At 42.0% G+C, this 23,520-nt stretch overlaps 1 protein-coding gene across 8 annotated transcripts in view; it reads right to left on the minus strand.

Moving 5' to 3' along the window:
- The window catches only part of LOC115092117 (NEDD4-binding protein 2-like 2), a 314,632-nt gene that overhangs the window by 30,628 nt on the left and 260,484 nt on the right, over positions 1–23,520 (minus strand). For all 8 annotated transcript variants that reach the window (XR_003856906.1, XM_029602661.1, XM_029602660.1 and 5 more), the window contains one exon: positions 117–162. Coding sequence is in view for 7 of the 8 variants with exons in the window: in XM_029602661.1 (XP_029458521.1) it covers positions 117–162 (46 nt within the window). In the remaining variant the exon portion in view is untranslated. The remainder of the gene's footprint in view (positions 1–116; positions 163–23,520) is intronic.

Raw genomic sequence — 23,520 nt, forward strand, 5'->3', positions numbered from 1 at the left:
GTCAAAATCAAGGATGATTTATAATCAAGCACAGAAGGGAGACTGTCTTTATCTCCTTAAGTAGGAGATGGATTGCTTCTTTTCTTTTACAATTTTATAGGAGAATTCAAGCTTACCAGTGAGGGCATTTGCTTTCTCTGATATATTCTTCTGATGCCTTTTCTTGGGAGCAAAACAACAAATATTAGATATAGATACAATAAAAAAAATTGTATTTTTCTATCAATATAAAACAATATAATTGGTCAGTAAGGTTACTTAATAAGATAAAGTAATTTGTCATCTTCACAATATATTCTTGTATCAGTGGGATCTAATAATATACCAACACACAATCTAATTGGCTAGCTTGAAATCCAAGTGCACAAAGGATTTCAATCTTTCATTTTAGGAAAAATTGTTGACAGGAGATAAAGGTGTAAATCCTGTCCCAATATTTTTGAACCTATGAGAGAGACAAACTCTGGGAAGAAAATGGCATAAAACCCTCAATGTTTATTTGATCAATATAAAAATATAAGCCAGAAAGGTCAAAGAAGCATAAGTGAGGACAATATATAAGTATAACCCCCCCATTGCAAAGACTTCACCTTCAGAGACTGCTGAGCTCTGATCACTTGTTGCAGCATCTAGAACAAGCATGGATCTGTGCTATGGGGAGCATGTTTCACTTGTGAGGCCCAGGGGATCACCAAAACAAAACTAGTCCATACCAGGCTGGTGCTAGCACTTCTGTCCCCTGTGCGAACAGTTACTGTGCTGCCCCCTTCCCCCATTTTTATAACAGAATTTTTGTTTTCCAAATAACCAGCACACAATAGAAACTGTCAGTCTCACGTTCTGTCCCAGACCACCTTTCCCCACCTAAAAAAGCTCTGCTCCCTCTAGCAATTCAAAACTTTCAAAATTGACACACGCCTTGAACATATCTTACCCTATCCACAGGTTCAAAATTCCTAAATTGTGCAGGAGTGATGCCCTGGTACTCTTGTCCCAGCTACCAGAACATAAAAATGGCACTGGCTGGGCTCTGTAGCCAATTCCATTTTGTTGTACAGAAAAACATGCACTTCTACAAAAAAATGACACTTGGAACCCATAAGGTAATAGGCCTATTGTAATGCATGTTAGGTGTAAGTTTGGCTTTCAGAAAGCATTGAGTAAACTAAATGACAATAATGATACAGTAAACATTCCATACCAAAACAGTATTGAATTGTCAACACTCAAACTATACAACACTATCTATGAAAAGGCAACATTGCAATTATTACATCAGGCCTTAAAACACCAATACTCTTCCTATTAGGAAAGCAGAACAAACAAGGTTGCTATAAATTCCCACATAGAAAATACATGCTAACAGAATATCCCACCTCAGTCACGCATCAAAACACAGATGGGACCGTAACCAAATACATAATAAAGAATAAACAGACTTGTGTAGACAGAAACCGAACTGGAACCTGCAACAAGCCACACTCTGTATGCAATGCAGCAATGGAAAAACAGGAACATCACCAGTCCTTATAAATCAAACAATAAAATCAAGAAATATAATCAATAATAAATCTTATTAATAAAAAGATATTGCCAAAGAGCTGATGAACCTAAGAACATTCAATAATTAAGAACACAAAGTTTTTTTAAATTATCCAAACAAAATATTTCAAAATAGTAGACACAAAAACCCAGTAATTAAAACTAATAAGGATGGAAAAATCCCCGGCTCTCCATACTTGAAAACTTCATTTCCAGTCACCCTGAGCTTGTTGTAGATTAGTGGAAGCGACACAAACTTTCTTCATACACACCCCTAGGCTGGCAGGCTGTCATTCACACACACACATGCCAGGCTGGCAGGCAGCTATTTACACACACACACACACACACACACAATGCAGGTTGGCAGGTGTCCTTTCACACACACACACACACACACATACCCCACGCAAGCTGATACAAGACACTGGCACAGCACCAAGTCCATTCCTCTTCTTACCAGGCACCCTGCATTGCCCAGAACGTCTGCTGCTGCTGCTCCTGCTGTTTTTTCCCTTTGGGCTATCCCTGCACAGCTCAAGCGCTTCTCGTGGGTCCCTAGCTGAAAGCAATTATGCCTCCCTGAGTCCCCATTAGTCCCTGCTGCTCTGATCTATCAGCTGTAGGGTGGGCCTGCACAGAATAGGATCTGGCTGCAGATTTAAAAAAAAAGAAGAAGCTGCTTGGAGGGTTCTGCACCTCCATTAGTTGCAGCAGGAAGCAATCAGAAAAAGTCACAAGGGAGGGGGGTGGAGGGGGGAAGCTGCACATGCATGTTCTCCAAGTCTACAGCTTCTGCTCCGCTCAGCACTGCACTGGTGCACAGGGATTTGGGAGGATGAGGTGGCCTCAGATCTGCCTTCTACCACTGCCCCCCCGGATGTGCCGCCCCATGCAATTGCACAGAGTGCACAACCGGTTGTGCCGGGCCTTCTTCCTGGATAGGCTTTTACCCTTTCAAGAAAGACAACCTGCTCTCCGACAAAATCTTAGAGCCCAAGGGAGAACACAGCCCCTTAAATGCCACTCCTAAGCTTCTTGCAAAACATTTCTCTCTAAAATTATAAACCATTCCAACATAGAACTCCCTTTGATGTCTTAGAGTCACCTTTTATATCATTCTAACTCACCCACCCACTAGGGAGGAAGGGGGTAGACTCTTCTATCACTCAATTCAGAAACCACCATCTCTTGAACCTCCCATCTCTAGATTTCTGATTTTTTTCTAGTGAAGCCTAGTGGGCTTAGTGTCTCTGTTGGCTGGTGGATGGCTTTTGCCAATAGGATCACATACTTAATTTGTATTGATGATGCGAGTCTTCCCCACTTATTAACATTTCAAAAGGAAATACAGCTCTCAAGTGCCCATCATAAATAAGGTTGATTATACTTTTTTTTTTTTTTTTTAAACTTTTAAACGAATATTTATTGACTTCAACCCTTAGGCATTTCTGTGACTGACAAATGAAAAGACTTCAAAGAGTTGTTGTTTAAATTTAACCATTTGTCCTTTTAAATTCAGAATTACTGGCAGAGGGAGAAATATTTTGCTTAATAAATGCTTCTACAAGTCACTGGCTTACTAGAGAAACATACTAAACCTTTAAACTAAATCCACACATGCTTAAGAAAATCGCCATCTGAGAACCACTTATCTATAGCTACCAGAGACATAGCCAGAATTGAATTTTTGGGAGGGCCCAAGGTTAACATGCACGAGCACTGTACTAGCCCACCGCTTCACCCCACCTCCATCCCATTCTCCGCTAATGTGGGTCTTCATAGCAGTAACTACAAAACCCTTAATTTCTGGCAACACCATTATCTTCAGTGGTTCCACTCTTGCATGGCCCTAGCTGTTTCTTACTCTCCCTCTGTTGTTATGGCAGTTACTTTATATAAGCTGGTAAATCAGCTTCCACTAAAGTCAGGCATTCTTGAACTTTTAAGATTCGGAGAGGGGGTTAATTACCTGCCAAAAGTAAATAGAAAACCTTTGACATCTTCAAAGGAAAATTGGTGCTTACCTGCTAATTTTCGTTCCTGTAGTACCATGGATCAGTCCAGACCCTGGGTTGTGTCACCAATCCAGCAGAGGGAGGCAGAGAAACGTTCTACTGACTCTGACATATACCCTGGAGCACCACCTGCAGTCCATCAGTATTGACCAGTATCAAAGCAGAAAAATAACTACTAAAATACTAACTAGCTATCTAAACAGGATAACAAATTTCCAACTCACAAATCCTAAATGGAAGCAGAACCCCAAGAAAAAAAATTCTTAGGAATAAACCAGAAAATATCAAGAAAAATAGACAGCATGAAAGGCGAATTAAACACTCAAACAGTGAACAAGTGGACTCTCAAAAAAAATAAATATAATACACAGACATAAAGGGTGAGTGTCTGGGTCCCACCCTAAATGAATCAGCTCTGGTACATCCCAGGGTTTGGACTGATCCAGGTACGTACAGGGAAAGGAAAATTGGTTCTTACCTGCTAATTTTCATTCCTGTAGTACCATGATTCCAGCGTGAAAGCAATGCAGACTGACATGGTCTCATATGTGCGAAGGCCCAGGGAACCAATTCCAGAGTAGAGGTCATTGAACCTAAGACTATCAGATAATCCCGAACACAAGGAATAGGAATAGATTGTAAATCTCAAATTTGCGATTGGAGTTTGAGAAGGCGATGCTCTGGAAGGAACACTAACCCTTGACGAGTGTCGAACCGTGCCCCCAAAAACTCCAGAGATTGGGAAGGCAACAGGTGACTCTTGTCTTCGTTGATCACCCAACCTAGAGACTGCAAGAGGGTGATTACTCTGTAGATTGTATATTGGCAAAGAGATTCCGACTTTGCTCGAATTAACCAGTCGTCCAGGTACGGATGTACCAACAGGCCCTCCCTTCCTGAGTTGTGCGGCCACCACAACCATTATCTTGGTAAATGTCCTGGGATCTGTGGCTAAACCGAATGGGAGAGCTCGGAATTGGTAATGTTGCCCTAGAATGCAAAATCTGAGAAAATGCTGATGATCGGATCGAATGCCGATATGAAGATAAGCTTCGGTGAGGTCGAGAGATGCTAGAAATTCTGCTCTGTGTGCTGAAGCTATGACAGACCTGAGAGTTTCCATCCGAAACTTTGGAATCCTTAGACAACGGTTGACTCTTTTGAGATCGAGAATGGGACGAAAGGTTCCTTCTTTTTTGGGAACAACGAAGAAAATTGAATAACGACCTCTCCGACGCTCTGATATTGGAACTGGAACTATGGCTCCTAGGTCGCTTAAATGCTGTAGCGAGTCTTGGGTTATGAGACGCTTTTGTAGGGAAGAACATGGGGAAATTAGAAACAGGTGATGAAGCCTCCGAACAAAATCTAAAGCGTAACCTTGACTTATCACTGATAGAACCCATTGATCTGACGTACATCTGGCCCATTCTCCGTAAAACAGAGACAGCCTGCACCCGATGACGGGAACCGGAGAAAGGCCGGCCTCATTTCATTGGACAGACTTTGCACCTCCTGAGACTTGGGAAGTTCCTGGTCTGCCAAATCGACAGCCACGAAAGGACTGAGACCAATTCTGTTGTCTACCTGAGGACTGTTTAGCTGGAGGAGCCGACGGACGATAAGAACGAAATCTTCTGTTAGACCTAAAACGAGAGCGAGATGAGAAAGAGCTTCTAGGTCTAGGACGGTCCTCTGGTAATTTGTGAATCTTATTTTCTCCTAGGGACAAAATTAAATCTTCCAATTCCTTACCAAATAACAATTTTCCCTTAAAGGGTAAAGCCCCTAATTGAGCTTTGGAGGATGCGTCTGCAGACCAATTCCTCAACCAAAGAAGTCTGCGAGCCGACACTGAAGCAACTATAGAACGAGCCGAGGTCCTAAGGAGATCATATAAAGCATCTGCACTGTAAACAACAGTAGCTTCCAGTCTACCAGCTTGCGCAGCTTCCTCTTCAGCCCAGCTTGCAAAGCTAAGCTACTACACATAGCCGCCCGCACACCAAGAGCAGAAACTTCAAAAATTCTCTTAAGCTGAACCTCCAGCTTACGATCTTGGAGATCCTTAAGAGCCGTTGCTCCGGTTACTGGAATAGTTGTTTTCTTAGTGACCGCTGATACAGCAGCATCTACCTTAGGAAATTTTAAAATTTCCAAAGCTTCCTCAGGTAAAGGATACAATTTATCCATAGCTCGAGCTACCTTAAGTCCCAACTCATGAGTATCCCACTCCCGGTACAGAAGATCAGTGAGAGAAAGATGAAAGGGACAAGAAGTTGTGGGACCCCTAAGGACAAGCAATACCGGGTCAACGTCACCCATCCGAGAATCCTTCACTGGGGCCTCTAGACCCAACGCCAGTAAAATTGCTGGGATTAAAGGACCAAGTTCCTCTCTTCTAAACAGTCGGACCACTTTGGGATCATCCCCGTCCGCAACATGAGGGTCTGAATTAGTACCCAAAGCGGGAACTTCAATTATATCCCCCTCTGGTAGGGACTTGTCCGGAATAGGCAAAGAGCCATGCTCAGAATCTGTGGAAGAAAAAATTGACTGGTCCGCACCCGAATGAAGGGGACGCTTAGGAGCTGACCCCAGTCCCAAATCCTTAGATCTAGTCCTTTTAGAGGAACGTGGTTTTAAATTCTGACCAGATGAGATACCCCTATGTTTCTTGTGAAATTTCTTAGATTTATACGCTTTGCGAAGAAAACGAATAAAATCCCCCGAAAGGGCAGCAGAAGAAGAAGAATCAGAAATCTCCTCCAGGCTATCAGCAGATAAATATGGGCCTGTTTCACGCGGCTTATCCCCCCCCAAGGACAACCAGCTGCGTCGACAACGAAGGCGGGTCTGCAGCACTCTGAATAGCTTGCTGTGTTGCTGCCCTCCGAGTAGACAAGAGCGCTTCAGTCCCAGCACTGCAGGGAAATGAGCCCGGGGCAGGAGAGCAGCTGGTCCGAGGTTTTGGAGTCATGCGAGGTAGCCTGTTTCTTTTTTTAACTGGCAAATTTGACTAACCTTCCCCCCCGGGGAGACAGGAAGCGCAGAGACTTTCTCTTGAAAGATGCGCACGCGCGTCCCCACAAGCGCGGCAGGCCGCGCCTCACAGCATAGTAAAGAAAAAAAAACGGCGCGAATGGAAAGAAAAACTGAAAATTAAAAGAAATAAATAGAAACTCCACTGAAAAGAATAAAAGCACAGACCGACCCAACACCAAAGGTAAATAACCCACGATTCAGCTGTCCAAAAATAATTTATTCTTTTTCTTTTTTTTTTACCTGACTAACCGGACCCTCGGCGCTGCTCCAAGTAAGGTGAGTGAGCCGGGCTCCCCGGTATCACCCCTGCCAGGAGTGGTTGCTGGGCCCAAACCTCCCCAACTCCGGCAGCCTCAACCAGGAGGGATAGTCCTCCCAGGACTTGACAACCTTCAGGGAGGCAGAGGAAATGGCTGTGAAGAAAAAGAAACTTTTTTTTAAAATTAACTTAATTGAAAAGAACAGCCTCTCTACAATAGAGAAAAAAAGAAAGGCTGCAAAGGAATTAACTCCTAACTACCTGACTAAAAAATAATAAACTACCACAGACTGCAGGGGTTAGGGACGTCCATCTCTGCTGGGAGACAGAGAAATACTGATGGACTGCAGGAGGTGCTCCAGGGTATACGTCAGAGTCAGTAGAACGTTTCTCTGCCTCCCTCTGCTGGATTGGTGACATAACCCAGGGTCTGGACTGAACCAGGTACGTACAGGGAAACAGTGTTTCTCTGTTCAAGTCAGCCTCCTTAAAGAGCAGGGGATCACAAACTGGTGTTTCCAGTGCCTCCAGGCCTTCTAACTGCAACACTTTTAAGGGCTTATTCAGATGTGACATGAGCCTGTTGCTATGAAAGGGTGTCTGAGCCACATATGAGGGGGTTCAAACCTCTGAGGCCCCTTGTTTCCATAGCTACATCTGACAGCCATTAAGGTCCATTACCAAAATACATACCATTAACTCAAAATGTGTCTTGCTCTTCAAAACAAACTACAGAGACCCCTAAGCCCCGTGATATGGGGAGAGGAATTTTGACACTCCCCCCCCCTCCCACACACAATTTTTAAGATCCCATTTAGTCACTGTATAAGTTCTGAGGCATGGGATGTTTGTGTGCATTGGAAATGCAGTCAAATCTTCTAGGATACCAAACCTGGGAATAATCTAATAACATTTCTACTGTCATTGTGCATACAATAGTTAAAACCCATTGGAACTCTTTTGGGCATGTATATAAAGTCTGTTTGCAGACTCACAAAAGGGTCCCAAGGGGTTTTCAAATATGAGGATGCAACCCATAATCCTACATTACAAACTTCACAGGTACTAAAACTTTGAACAAGTTGTACAACAGCATACATAACCTTCATACATACTCCCACTCCCCACTTTTTGCACAAGTGTGAACCCTGGTGAGTCAATTGAGCCAGATATGGTAGGCCAGGGTAGCAAAAAAAGAGTATATTTTGGCCTAGCTAGAGGCCTTCAGGGGACTACATGGAACCTTGTTTTTTTCCAGATGGGATGAGCACCTGTTGTGTCTTTCTGCAAGGCAAACATATCTGTTAAGGAAACTTGAGTAGGACTCTGCAGTAGAAAAAGATATTCATTAGTGGGAGCAAAGGTGGTGGAAAGAGTTGCTACTTGTGCTGTTGAGTATGCCAAGGTGTTTCCATGTGCTACAAATATTTGTGCAGAGATGTATGCTGCACACCTTACTACTACCACCTGTGAGGGAAGAAGAGCTGTTAAAGGGTGCATCCAAAGAGGTAAAAAAAAATAAAAAATGCACGATTGTGCCAAAGGAGATCAAAATCCAGTGTAAACCATGACAGTTTGGTCTTGTGACAAAAGATAGGTATGCTTAAAGCAAAGAACTCTGCCAGGAGGGATGAAGGCAAGCCTTCCCAGACATCTAAGGCTACCTAATCAAGTCTTTGAACCCAAATTATGGGTTATCTCACTGTTTTTTGCTATTACGATTTTTTCAACTGTACCTTAATTTTTGAGCTCTTTCATCTTTTTGTATTTATAACTGTATTCACACTTCATTTACTCTATCTCTTTTATATTTATTTTCTATATAATATTTATTACTATATTACGATGTTTAATTGGTTATCTATTCTATTTGTTCCTTCATTATTGTATTGTTCCTTGTTTTATTGTTCAATTGGTTCTATGTAAAGTCCCCTACTCTTTTGGGCATTTAAAAGTTGTATGTAAACCGGATTGATTGTAGTTCCTACAAGAACTTCGGTCTATAAAAATTAAAATAAATAAATAAATTAGTAAAAGAAGAGACAAAGTAGTACAGAAATGAGGGACAAAAAGGCTCAATTGCCAAAAAGTCCTCCTTTATAGAGGTTTCTCAGTCTAAGGAGGCAGCAATGTTAACAGCTTGCAAGCAGGCTGGAAAAAACAGGCCTAATACCTTCCAGGGCCTGTGGACACAGTGGGTATTGCTTCACATTTGGCAACTTGCAGTTAGGAACTATAGAAATTTTGACTGGGCGGAGACCCACATCATTACTGTACCCAGACCACAGACTGTCAGGTATTGCCAAGAGATAAGGTTCAGGGGTCAGAAATAGCTAGAGGGACCAATTCCATGCAAGTCTGTATTGCACAGAGGGTGTACAGCAGCAGAGAGGCTCCTAAACCAGGGAGATAAAGACAGACCTTGTACATCGTACTGCTGAACTTACAAATAAAGTCATAGTCTAAGAGCTTTGAGAGGAAGAAAGAAGGAAAAAATAGGACTGATTCAGCAAGAGTGAGTCTCTCCATAAGGTTTGCAACACCCATAATCTGAAGAATCAGGAAAGCGGGACAGACCGCATCTGAAGTGTGGAGTGTGAAACAATAATAGCAGTAATATCACAGAGATCAAGAGGTCCCTGGCCAAATCAGTACTTGACAGTTGAACTGGTAAAAATAGAATTATATGGACTGGGAACTTCCTGAGCAAAGAGCTTCTAGTACTTTAAGAATTAAAAGAATAAAAAAAACCCATCAGTACAAGATAAAACTGCAGAGAATCAGGAAAGCACAGATGGATTTACCTAATATGCCATTTGGCAGTATATTTTTTACTGTGGCCAAGCTACCTTCTTAAATATACAAAGTCCAGACATATCACTTCATATCCATTTTAAAAGTGCAGTCATCAATTATATTAAATTCACTGACAGCTTAACATAAATCAGCAACATAATGATCTATTTAAATAAATCTCACTACTAATTTATTGAAACAAGACAAGCAAAACCACAAAATCCTAGAATGCCAGTCAATGGATATGACATCATACATGCCACATGGGAGAAAAAAAAACCCTTTTTCTAAACAAAAACAGTCAAAATGACTTAAAAAATTAACACAGATTTAGTGAGGAAAGGCAGTTGTCGACATTCCTATTTAATGTATTGAAAGTATAATGAACAAGATAGCTGGACAAGTGCCAGAATAGAGGGGACAGTCTTATCTCTACTTATACCAGTGTTTTTCAACCCTCTCCAGGATGCACACCTAACCATTCAGGTTTTCAGGATTGCCACAATGAATATGCATGAGATAGATTTGAATACCCTGGGTTTCCAATATATGCAAATCTATCTTGTGCATGTTCATTATGGATATCCTGAAAGCCCAAGTGGTTAGGTGTGCCTCCAGGAGAGGACTGCGAAACATTGATATTTATTAGCATTTATTAATCGCTTTACAGATAAAAATTATCACCCAAAGCGATGTACAAAAATAAAACAATTTGCAGTTTTCCCTCAAGATATTTTTTGGTTTTCGTTTTTGATGCAAAAATAAAACATGAGGGGGACGGAGAGAGGATGGAGCTTGAGGGGTGAGCAGGATCCCCCTCCACCGAGCCGACAGAATTTGCTTAAATTTAATTACCGCTTAAGGACTTGCTTCACGGAGGTTCCCGGACTGATTTCCACCCAGCTGCGTCTGACGTCATCAAAGGGGAGGGACCGGTAGTGCTAAAACCGGCCCCCCCTGTGGCGCGCGCGGCTTTGCTTGAGAATTTGTACTTCGATGAACTTGGAAAAGAAAATAGAACAGGAACCTAAATAAGACCTACTAAAGTAAGTTTATTACTTTTTCTGATTTCATCTGACTCTCTCTCTCCCCCACGAAGCTCCCAGTTCATAATATTTTATGGTGTGAGAAAGAATATCTCTTAGTTGTTTTCCTTTTTGCAAAATGCCACATACAAAGAGGAAGGGAAAGTTGCGACCAGAGACCCCGACTGTCCTCAACTCGGTCCCTTCACAGCCATTAATAGAGAACTTTCTCAAGGTTTTAAATGAGAAATCTCCGGGCAGTTCCGAACTAGGTACAGAGAGGGAGCAATCTCTGATACCTCAGGAACAGTTTCAGATCTCGTTAAGTCCCGGAGCTCCTTTGACTCCTGACCCGCCTAACCTTTCACAAAATGCGAATCCTGAGGTAATAAGCCTTACCGACGATGTGGACTTATTGCCTAATTTTGGGGGAGGAAACGCACTGAGTGGAGGCACTGGAGGACGTTCCACAGATAAGAACATAAGAACATAAGAAAATGCCATACTGGGTCAGACCAAGGGTCCATCAAGCCAGCATCCTGTTTCCAACAGTGGCCAATCCAGGCCATAAGAACCTGGCAAGTACCCAAAAACTAAGTCTATTCCATGTAACCATTGCTAATGGCAGTGGCTATTCTCTAAGTGAACTTAATAGCAGGTAATGGACTTCTCCTCCAAGAACTTATCCAATCCTTTTTTAAACACAGCTATACTAACTGCAACGAACCACATTCTCTGGCAAACAAATTCCAGAGTTTAATTGTGCGTTGAGTAAAAAAGAACTTTCTCCGATTAGTTTTAAATGTGCCCCATGCTAACTTCATGGAGTGTCCCCTAGTCCTTCTACTATCCGAAAGAGTAAATAACTGATTCACATCTACCCGTTCTAGACCTCTCATGATTTTAAACACCTCTATCATATCCCCCCTCAGTCGTCTCTTCTCCAAGCTGAAAAGTCCTAACCTCTTTAGTCTTTCCTCATAGGGGAGTTGTTCCATTCCCTTATCATTTTGGTAGCCCTTCTCTGTACCTTCTCCATCGCAATTATATCTTTTTTGAGATGCGGCGACCAGAATTGTACACAGTATTCAAGGTGCGGTCTCACCATGGAGCGATACAGAGGCATTATGACATTTTCCGTTTTATTCATCATTCCTTTTCTAATAATTCCCAACATTCTGTTTGCTTTTTTGACTGCCGCAGCACACTGAACCGACGATTTCAATGTGTTATCCACTATGACACCTAGATCTCTTTCTTGGGTTGTAGCACCTAATATGGAACCCAACATCGTGTAATTATAGCATGGGTTATTTTCCCTATATGCATCACCTTGCACTTATCCTCATTAAATTTCATCTGCCATTTGGATGCCCAATTTTCCAGTCTCACAAGGTCTTCCTGCAATTTATCACAATCTGCTTGTGATTTAACTACTCTGCACAATTTTGTGTCATCTGCAAATTTGATTATCTCACTCGTCATATTTCTTTCCAGATCATTTATAAATATATTGAACAGTAAGGGTCCCAATACAGATCCCTGAGGCACTCCACTGTCCACTCCCTTCCACTGAGAAAATTGCCCATTTAATCCTACTCTGTTTCCTGTCTTTTAGCCAGTTTGCAATCCACGAAAGGACAATCGCCACCTATCCCATGACTTTTTACTTTTCCTAGAAGCCTCTCATGAGGAACTTTGTCAATGCCTTCTGAAAATCCAAGTATACTATATCTAACCGGTTCACCTTTATCCACATGTTTATTAACTCCATCATTGGTGGTAGAGATGGGAAATGGAGAAAGATCTTCATCTATGGACCCCTCAACATCAACACCAAAGGGCGAAAAAGGACTGGTAGGGTCCTCAGATGTGAGGACTGATAACTACCCGCAGCGAAGTGGAAAAAGTGTTAAGAAAGAAAAATTTCAAATTAAGGGTAATGGTGGGGTTACCTCTTGAAAATATATGGGGAAGTATTAATAGATTAAAAACTTCGATGAACAACTTGGAAATAAAGATGTCTGAGGTACAAACACATGGGGAAAATAATTGAAGATAAAGTAAATAAGACCTCACAGAAGTGTGAGTGTCTGAGAAACAGCTAATTAAGGTCCAAGAAGTACAGATAGGATTGATAAGGGAGAAACCAGCAAATTCAAGAAGGCTTGAAGTCTTAGAAAATAATTTTCGCTATAAAAATATAAGAATTTTGAATTTCCCTTCAGTAAAACTTATATCTCCTTTAGAACAATTTAAAAGATTTCTAAATCAAAATTTATTAATTGACCCGGAAGATATTCCTTCAATTGAGAAAATCTTTTACATTGTGACAAAAAATCAGGATGATAATAAGCCTTTAAATCAATCTCAACCATTGGATAATCTTACAGAATTTTTAGAAGGCTCAATGGAAGATCAAATTGAGTCTAGGGGTACCCTGTGTGTGAGGTTTTCAAAGATAGCGGATAGAGATAATATCTTAAAGTTATTCTTAAGAAACCGAGAAAAATTATATCTTACTGAAAAAATCTGGATGTACCCAGACATAACTAGAAGTACACAAATAAGAAGAAAAAATTTCCTCCAGATGGGCTCAGAAGTTAAACAACTAGGAGCCCAGATGACAGTTTACTTTCCATGTAAATGTATTATAAAATACTTAAACGAGCGTTATGTTTTCTTAGAACCATTAGAACTTAAAAAATTCTTGGAATCAAGAATTCAAAAATCACACTTTTCCATTACGCTGGTCATTGGTTTAATAGAGTTAGGGCACTTAAACTCACCTATTTCCTATTATAAATTTTCTTAAATTTGCTCCAGGCTGAAGAACTAGGATCTTCTTTTTCTTTATAAAAAGGCATATGTATAAAAGATTATGAATACTCCTTTTAGTTGTTTTTCCTCTTCTTCTTTTTGCTATGTTAACAGGATTAAGGATTTATAATCTATACATATAAGCCTGTTATTGACAAGTTGATTATTGTCTAAATTGTATAAATTGCATAGATAAATAATTTAAAAAAAAAAAACAACATGAAATTTACAACATCATAAAATCATATCCATTTAAATCAAAATAATACATAGACAACCATTTAAGTACAGCTCTTCTTTGCAATATTTATTTATTTATTATTTATTTTTAGCTTTTCTATACCGAAGTTCCTGTAAAATGTACATATCACATCTGTTTACAATGTAACAACAACATTCGCTCAGGGCGATACAAAGAACAGTGGTGGCAATTAACAGTAAAACAGGTCATAACATATCAAATCATAACATAACTCAAATTAAATCATCACAAAACAGGTGAGATGAAAACTGGGTAAGAAACAACGGAGAAAACGAGTTGGGCTAAGTTGTCCAACTGGAATGTTTGCTTGAGAGAGAGAGGTTGCAAGTGAGGGAAGATTAAGTGTCCGGGAAGGCTTGGCTGAATAGCCAAGTTTTAAGTTTCTTTTGAAAGCAGATGGGCAGGGCTCTTGTCTGAGGTCTGGAGGTAACGCATTCCATTGATGGGGTCCTGCTGTCGATATGGCGTGTTTTCTTAGGGATGTTTTCACTTGGGGGGCATACAAAGTGTCTTTGTAGGCACTCCTGATTGGTCTAGAGGAGGTATGAGGTCTTAGTTGAGTGGATGTGTGGAGAGATGTGAGGTTGTTTTTACCTTTGTGAATGATCGTGAGGACTTTGAAGAGGAGCCAATGGAGGTTCTGAAGGGTGGGGGTGATATGTTCCCCTTTTTTGGTATTGGTGAGAATCCTAGCTGCGGCGTTCTGAACCATTTGAAGGGGTTTTATGGAGTTGGGCCGGAAGACGAGAGAAGGGAGTTGCAATAGTCCAAATTTCGACATGATGATGGATTGCAGCACCAATCTGAAGTCATGGAGGTGAAGTAGTGGTTTTAGTTTCTGAGGACTTGCAGTTTTGAAGAAGCACTCCTTAGTGGTGGTGTTCACAAACTTCTTTAGGTAAAGCTGGTTATCTAGGATTACGCCTAAGTCTCTAACAAAAGGAGAATGATTAATAGGTTGCGTTGGCTGGTTGGAAAGAGGACGGAAAGATAGGATGCATGGCGAGATCTTCATGAGAGATAGAATCTCGGTCTTATTGGTGTTTGCGACCAGGTTGAGCATGGAAAGAGGTGGTTAATTGCTTGAAGGCAGTTGTTTCCAGTGGTTAAAAGTTTTTTGTAGAGATTCAGTGATCGGATGAGTATTTGGACGTCTCCGCGTAAAGAAAGGGGATAGTTTTAGCTTTGTAAGTAGGTGGCAGAGTGGTAGAAGGTAGATGTTGAAGAGTGTAGGTGAAAGGGAGGATCCTTGGGGGACGCCCAGGTTGGAGCGGACGGAGGGGGATTCTTTATTGTTAATCCTGACTTTGAAGCACCTGTTGGACAGGAATGATCTGAACCAACTAAGGACAGATCCCTTGATGCCTATGTCTGTCAATCTTTCTAAGAGAATTGCGTGGTTCATCGTATCAAAAGCGGCAGATAGAGAGATCGAGTAGCGCAAGTAGGTATGTTTGTCCTTTTTCCATGTTTATTAGGATGGTGTCAGCAAGGGATATAAGGAGGGTTTCTGTGCTTAATGTCTCACGAAATCCATATTGAGAGGGGGAGAGAATCAAACCACATTCCAACAGCATATGGCAATACATTTTAAGATATTTGAAATGTTGAGATTCCTTAGTAAGATAAAATCTGTTATCACTTCAGGAAGATAAATTGAAAATAGACAAAGATAAATACAATAACATACTTAAAATCAGCAAGAGCTACCGATTCTCTGGTGAAAGTTTCCAACAGCAGCCTTACTCAGCACATACAAGGCATATAACCCACTAAAATCAGAATGAACATTACTTCCTATTTTTTCCTTTCTGTATAATAAATCCACATCTTATATCTCATTACAGAGCACAACCTTCCTTAGTCAGAGCAAACACACAAATAGCTTTTATAACTTTAGCATCTCCCCATCAGAAACTAAGGACAAAATCTATTCTTTTTTTATCACATCAGTCACAAACTTTCTGACCACTAATAATATATACCAAAAATCACAGGCTATTACCATCCAAAAGAGTGCAATATCTCCAAAGTAGAAGTATTTAATACCTGCATAGCATATATTGCTTTTACTTTAAGGTAGGAAAGGAATTTGGCTATACGACAAATAATTCCACAGATAAACAGAGAGACAAGAGAAATAGTTGTGAAGAAGTTGTGAAGAAAATTTGGAATGGATTTGATGGTATTTTCCATTACAAAGGAAAAATTATTAAAGACAGAGGGAAACGTGATGACCCTCGAGGAAGTAGTACCTGAACCATGCACAGATGGTTACAATCCTTTAGCCAATACAAATCTGTTCATTGAGAGGATTTGCTCCTGCATGCTGGCAGAATTTTGTGTGCGCCAACAAAGAAAAATGTCTAAAGACAGCTAATACAAATTCGTACACCCACAGATTTGCTACAGCCAGTCCACATGGCTCAATTCCCAGAGAAAACAATGCTCACAGGCATCTTCCCTCCTCATACCTCAATGAGATTGTTCTGTTCACAGACAAAAAACAGGACCAGAACCAAGTCTAGTAGCGCCATTCCCCCTTTCTAGATGAAGGACAGATAGTCTCGAACCTGAAAAGGAAACACAGGCAGACCCACATAGTGGAATGCAGGGGCACAACTGATGGAACAGCCAGAGGCAGAGTAAAGAGGTCAGGGAGGCCATAGAATTCAGAGAGGACTATCATATTACAAGAACCCCTCCCCCCCAAAAAAAAACAAAACACCGAGCCAGAAAGATTACTGAGGGAGAGGAGTGAGATCAGATGCAGGGGGAGAGGACAGTAAACCTGGTGGCATGAAAAAAAAAAAAAGCCCAAACTGCTCATCTGACCTCTAATCAGCTTTCCCAGATGGCCAATGCACCAAAACTGTTGGACCTGCCACAATCAGGACACCCCATGGAGCCCCTACCAGACCCCCAGGCTAGGTTTATTAGATAGTATGCATACATAGTAGCTCTGATATTTTCTCTTTATTCCAATGAACATGAATGTATGGAGACAGCATAACCATATTATAATCTATTTCAGACAACAAAATACCTTATATCACTTCAGATCATTCATTATCAAACAGTAAACAATATCTTATTAAATAGGATTCAGCTAGCAATTGGAGCTTTGCATTTCTGGGATGTCTTACTCACAACAGGATTCATTTCCATATAAGGTAAAATGCAGCTTCTTACCAATAATAGCTCAGTTATCTAAATTTCTAGCAGATTGTGTATTTTATGAATAATTTTACCTATGTAACTAACTTTCTAGCAAAAAAAACCAAAACAAAACATATAAGTGATAATATCCTTTATGAACTGGCTGTAACCAGCTAAAACGTATCTCCTAATTTTTAAGGGTCATTTATGGTCAGAGCAAATACAAAGCAGCATAATATATTCTGCCTCTATCTATGAGTCCCTGTACAGAGATTAGCTAGGCTGTGAAAAACTCAAATGCAGTCCATATGGGTTTACTAAAATTCAACAATGGGCATTGACTGGTAAGGAAGAGAGAGAGAGAGAGAGACTGATGGGGATCGACTGGTAAGGGAGAGAGAGAGAATGATGGGAATTGACTAGTGAGGAAGGAGAGAAGGAGACTGATAGGAAACTGGTTGTGGAAAGGGCAGAGAGAGAGAAGGAGACTAGTGGGGGGACAGGCTTGTTGGGGGGAGGGCAGGCATCGGGAGAGTGTGTGTCAGAGATGGACTTGGAGTACCCAAGCATTTTGGAGGTTGATAATGGGTCCACAGCCAAAAAGGTTGGGAACCCCTGCTATAGAATGTTTAACTTTGTATTCTGGAAATATAGATTTAAAGTGACCAGAACTGGCTGGCTTCCATTTAGGAAACTAATGTTTAAAAAATACAAAACAATTTCAAGTGCAGGGGCCACCAAAGGCAAATGAAAAATATGAGCTGGTGATTCCTGAGTGCTCTAATGTCTGTAGTATAAATTTGAATGAAATTGGATGAATGGTTAAAAAGTTATTTGGGGAGACAGGAGATAGACACACAGACATGAAGATTTTATAAAGTCAGATTCCCCACAGCTGACCCTAGGGTTCTGCAGGGCCTGAGCAAATCAGCGTGTCTGGGGGCACTGCTCCCCCCCCCTCCCCCCCCAGCATAATTCTGCTCCTAACCCTCCTCCAAGTGTGATCTTTTTCCCTTTCCTGATGTCAGGAGAGAAGTACTTCTTACCTGGGTTGCTGCCTCTTCTACTGGTTTCACTCTAAATTTCTGAACACCCAGGTCCTGCAAAAATACAGAATGAAGCCAGTAGAAGAGCTGACAAATGCAGGTGAGAAGCACCGTTTTCCTCCTATAGAAACATAGAAATTGTTGCGGTCCTGGCCGCGAGCACCACGGCCAGACCCTTACCTCCGGGCTCCCGGACCTGCTCCTGTTCTCTGAGGCCTGGTTTGCGGCGTTCCTGCTGGGGCTGCGCCGCTGCGAGCTCCTCCGTAGACGCCCTGCGCTTAGGCACGTGCGCTCGCCACTTGGGCGCTTTTCTAGGCCGTTTCCCGCCAGTGGTGACTCCGCCCAAATCCTGACGTCAGACGCCGCGGCCTTGATAAGCCGACCGCGGCCATCCAGACTTCGCCTTGCAACGGGTTAGCCTCCCGGTTTCCTGTTGCGCTGTGCCCCGGAGTGACTCACTTGGCTTCGACGCTCCATTCCTGCTACAGTACCTGTTTGGTTCCTGCCTGCTTGCTACAGCTCCTGCCTGGTTCCAGTACCCGTATCCTGCTACAGTGCCTGCCTGGTTCCAGTACCCGAATTCTGCTGCAGTTCCTGCCTGGTTCCAGTACCCGTATCCTGTTACAGTTCCTGCCTGGTTCCAGAACACGAACCCACGTACAGTATTGCTACTGTCTTAGTCTGGTTCCAGTTACCTGTCCTGATCCACAATTCGCTTAAGTCCCAGCGGCCGGGCCTCTACGAGCTCCTCCCGGGGGGGCTTCAGCTTCCAAGGGTGAAGCCACCTAAGTCCCAGCGGTTGGGCTCCTATGGGCTCCTCCCAGGGGAGTGCCAGCTTCCAGGGTGAAGAGCATCTACGCCCTGCCCGAGCATCTGCCTCCCGGCCTGCTTTGCTACAGAGACATTGCCCACCTTTCCAAGTCTCCAGCAGGTCGGCCCAAGGGTCCACTAAACAGAGACTCCCATAACAGAAATGACGGCAGAAGAAGACCAATAGGCCCATCCAGTCTGCCCAGCAAGCTCTTACACTTATTTTCCCATACCGTTCTGTTAGCCCGACTGCTGAGTTCAGGGCCATTATTGGTAACTTTTTTATTCCAATTTCCTTCCACCCCCGCCATTGATGTAGAGAGCAGTATTGGAGCTGTATTAAAGTGAAGTATAAGGTTTAATGTTTGAGGGTAGTAACCTTCGTAATGAGAAGTTATCCCGATGTTTGTATACTCATATTGCTCAGATCAATGTCTTGTTAGATGTTGTCTGGATGTAAATCCTCTTTTCCTCATTTCCCTCCTGCCGCTGAAGCAGAGATCCATGCTGGATATGCATTCCAAGTGAAGTATCAGGCTAATTGGTTTGGGGTAGTAACCACCGCAAAAAGCAAACTACTCCCACGCCTATTTGTTTACCCAGACTGTGCAAATCAGTCCTTGTTGGTTGTTGTCTGAATGTAAATCCTCTTTTCCACATTTCCTCTTGCCGTTGAAGCTTAGAGCAATGTTGGAGTCGCATTAAACGTGTGAACGTTTATTGAATAAGGGTATTAATCACCAGGTTGTAGCCATCATTCCCGCAAGCCACCCCCATGCCTCTTCTCTTCATTCCCATCCTATAGGCTTTATGATCCTCTAGGTTTTATGGATCCACAGTGTTTATCCCATGCCCCTTTGAAATCCTTCACAGCTTTGGTCTTCACCACTTCCTCCGGAAGGGCGTTCCAGGCATCCACCACCCACTCCGTGAAGAAATACTTCCTGACATTGGTTCTGAGTCTTCCTCCCTGGAGTTTGTTTTTTTTTTATTCTTTATTTATTGTTTTAACAAATAAGTACAACAAATAAAATTATACTTTGTAATGTTATAATGACTAACTCTAATCACAATCATCTGTCTTAGGAAATATCAACATAAATATCCAATCTTTACTAGGAAGTCATTATTACACAATAAAGAAAAAAAAGTGATACACTTCCATTTAAATGGTGAAAACTAAATAAAATATATTAGGAAAATTTGCATTAAATGACCCTATTCTTTATTCTATATCCCAGATCTATACATTGAGAAGACCCCTGAGATCCTCTGGATCAGTAAATACATAGTTCTTTCCATTTAATTTAATGAAGCATCGACATGGGTACCTTAATATTTAATAACCTCTCTTATCTAGTACATTCTTCCTTAAGAGTAAGAATTTTTTCCTACATAATTGCGTAGATTTTACAAAGTCTGGAAAAATCCAGACCCTTTACCCATAAAAGGTTTTTAAGCGATTATGGAAGAAAAACTTCATTATATTATCTCTATCCGTTATGAAGGCACATTAGATCAATAAGGTCCCTCTTGATTTAACCTTTACTTCTTCTTGAGACTTTTGCAGTAGGTCAGAAATATCTATAGAATTATCTTTAATATCACTTTCTTTTCCCTCAACATCCCTTATCAGCTGTTCTTGCCCTAGATTCTTTTTTTTTTATTCCCAAATAGAAAGCTCTTACTATAACGGGAAGGCATTTTTCAGGAATACTCAAAATTTGCAATAAGTAATTTCTAAATAATTCTATAGGATTCAATTTTTTAATAATTGGAGAATTATTTACTCTTAAATTAGTAGTGGTGGTATTTCCGGTGCCCCAGGGCTTAATGATGTTTCCTCGACCTGGGGAGAAGAATTCCGCTCTAATACTTCTCTCACAACGGTCTGCCCTATTGGGGAATCAGATGGGTTCAACCATTCTGATACAGTCCTCTGACCAGACTCTGCTGTTGTAACACCAATTGGAGGCCTCAATTTTGCCTTCCTTTTAGTAGGTGGCATTACATCAACAGGAAGACAACAAAAAAAGAAATCAATACTAGGCGAGGATCATTTCAGATATAGTAATGCAAATATTAGTCCTTTGAAGTTTTCACTTTGGAACTCCCTGGAGTTTTAAATCGTGACCCCTGGTTCTGCTGATTTTTTTTTCCAACGGAAAGGTTTGTTGTTGACTTTGAATCATTAAAACCTTTCAAGTATCTGAACATCTGTATCATATCACCCCTGCTCCTCCTTTCCTCCAGGGTATACATATTTAAATTCTTCAATCTCTCCTCCTAAGTCATTCGATGAAGACCATCCACCTTTTTGGTCGCCCTTCTCTGGATTGCCTCCATTCTGTCTCTTTCCCTTCAGAGATACGGTCTCCAAAACTGAGCACAGTACTCCTGGTGAGGCCTCACCAAGGACCTGTACAAGGGATAATCACTTCCCTTTTCTTACTCGATATTCCTCTCTCTATGCAGCCCAGCATTCTTCTGGCTTTAGCTATCACCTTGTCACATTGTTTCGCCGACTTCAGATTGTTAGACACTATCACCCCAAGGTCTCTCTCCTGCTCCATGCACATCAGCCCTTCACCCCCCATCCAATACATTTCTTTCGGATTTCCACACCCCATATGCATGACTCTACACTTCTTGGCATTAAATCTCAGCTGCCATATCTTCAACCAGTCTTCCAGCTTCCTTAAATCCCATCTCATTCTCTCCACTCCTTCCGGCATGTCCACTCTGTTGCAGATATTAGTATCATCCACAAATAGACAAATCTTACCTTCTATCCCGTCCGCGATTTCTCTCCCAAAGATATTGAACAGGACTGGTCCCAACACTGACCCTTGCGGCACTCTGCTCATCACTGCTCTCTCTTTAGAGTAAGTTCCATTTACCATCACACATTGTCTTCTGTCCTTCAACCAGTTTGCTATCTAGGCCACCACCTTGGCACTCACTCCCAAGCTTCTCATTTTATTCACAAGCCTCCTGTGCGGGACCATATCAAAAGCTTTGCTAAAATCCAAGTAGATGACACCGAGCGCTCTTCCTCGATCCAATTCCTTAGTCACCCAATCAAAAAAGTCAATCAGATTCGTCTGACAGGACCTTCCCTTGGTGAAACCATGCTGCCTCTGGTCCATCAATTCTGCTGCTTGTAGATAGTTCACTATTCTTTCCTTCAGCAGCGACTCCAATACTTTTCCCACCACCGAGGTGAGGCTAACCGGCCTGTAGTTTCCAGCCTCCTCTCTGCTCCCACTCTTGTGAAGCGGGACCACCGTCGCTCTTCTCCAGTCATCGGCACCACTCCCGTTTCCAGGGATCTATTGAACAGGTCATGCAGCGGAGCCGCCAGCACATCTCTGAGCTCCCTCAGTATCCTGGGATGAACCTCATCAGGCCCCATGGCTTTGTGTACTTTCAGTTTTCCTAGCTCTTCCCATACATTCTTTTCCATAAACAGAGTTTCATCCATTCCACTCCCCTCCAGTTTCTTGTTAACTAGCGATGGTCCTTCTCTGGGGTCTTCTTTAGTGAACACCGAACTGAAGTATTCGTTTAATATTTCTGCCATTTCTTCATCTGTCTCCACCCATTGATCATTTTCACCTTTCAATTTCAGTATACCACTTTGGACTTTTCTCCTTTCACTGATGTATCTGAAAAATGTTTTGTCATCTCGCTTTACCTCTTTGGCAATCCTTTCTTCCGCTTGACTTTTCGCTTTCTTGATTATTTTCTTCGTCTCCCTCAGTTCCACCAGATATTCTTCCTTGTGAGCCTCCCTTTGGGATCCTTTATATTTCTTAAACGCTGTTCTTTTATCTTATCAGCCACCTCCTTTGTGAACCAGATAGGTTTCATTCTTTTCTTGCTTTTCTTTATTTTTCTAGCATATATATTAGTCGCTTCGGTAATTGCTCCTTTCAGTTTGGCCCACTGTTGTTCCACATCTCTCGTTTTCTCCCAGCCTTCTAGTTCTTCCTCCAGGTACTTTCCCATTTCAACAAAGTCCATGTTTTTGAAACACAAAACCCAGGTCTTCGTGCGACTTCTCCATATCCTATTAGTGATATGAAATCATACCGTTTGATGATCGCTGGTGCTGAGATGGACACCCACCCGGACATTAGAAAGGAGTGGAAAAGAGGGGGAAGAGGATGCACCTGGAGTAAGACAGGAGAAGAGAAAGCTATTTCCATGCCACAACAAGGTAGGACTTTGCCACAGGCGACACACCAGCCAGTTACTCCTGGGGGAATTCTGCGCTACTCCGGAATGCAGAATTTGTGCAGAATTCCTCCTTCACGCAGATTTCCTCCCTCACTTCGCAGATTTCTTAGATTTCATTGCCACCGTGCAGATTTCCTCCCTCACTGCCCTTCCTTGTAATTTCCTCCTGCGCTGGAAAGGGATAAAAAAAAACCAGAAGCATGCTGCGCACAGACAGCGGCCAATCTGGGACAGCGAAGTCAGGTGGCGCATGGAGAGTGGGGGCATTGCATCGCAGCACGGCACCGGCGGCTCGAGGTTAGCAAGCTGTACCTTGCTAAAAACCAGGACCCAACAATCGAAAATAGAGAGAAAAGGGGAAGGGGAAGGGGTAAAGAGAAGAGAGGAAAAAAGAAAAGAGGAGAAGAGGGAGAGAGAGAAGGGAGGGGAACAGAGGGAAGGAGGAATGAGAAAGAGAGAAGGGGGAAAGAGAAAGAAGGGGGAAGGGGGAAAGAGA

Source organism: Rhinatrema bivittatum, chromosome 5, assembly GCF_901001135.1.
Source record: "Rhinatrema bivittatum chromosome 5, aRhiBiv1.1, whole genome shotgun sequence".
NCBI lineage: Eukaryota > Metazoa > Chordata > Amphibia > Gymnophiona > Rhinatrematidae > Rhinatrema > Rhinatrema bivittatum.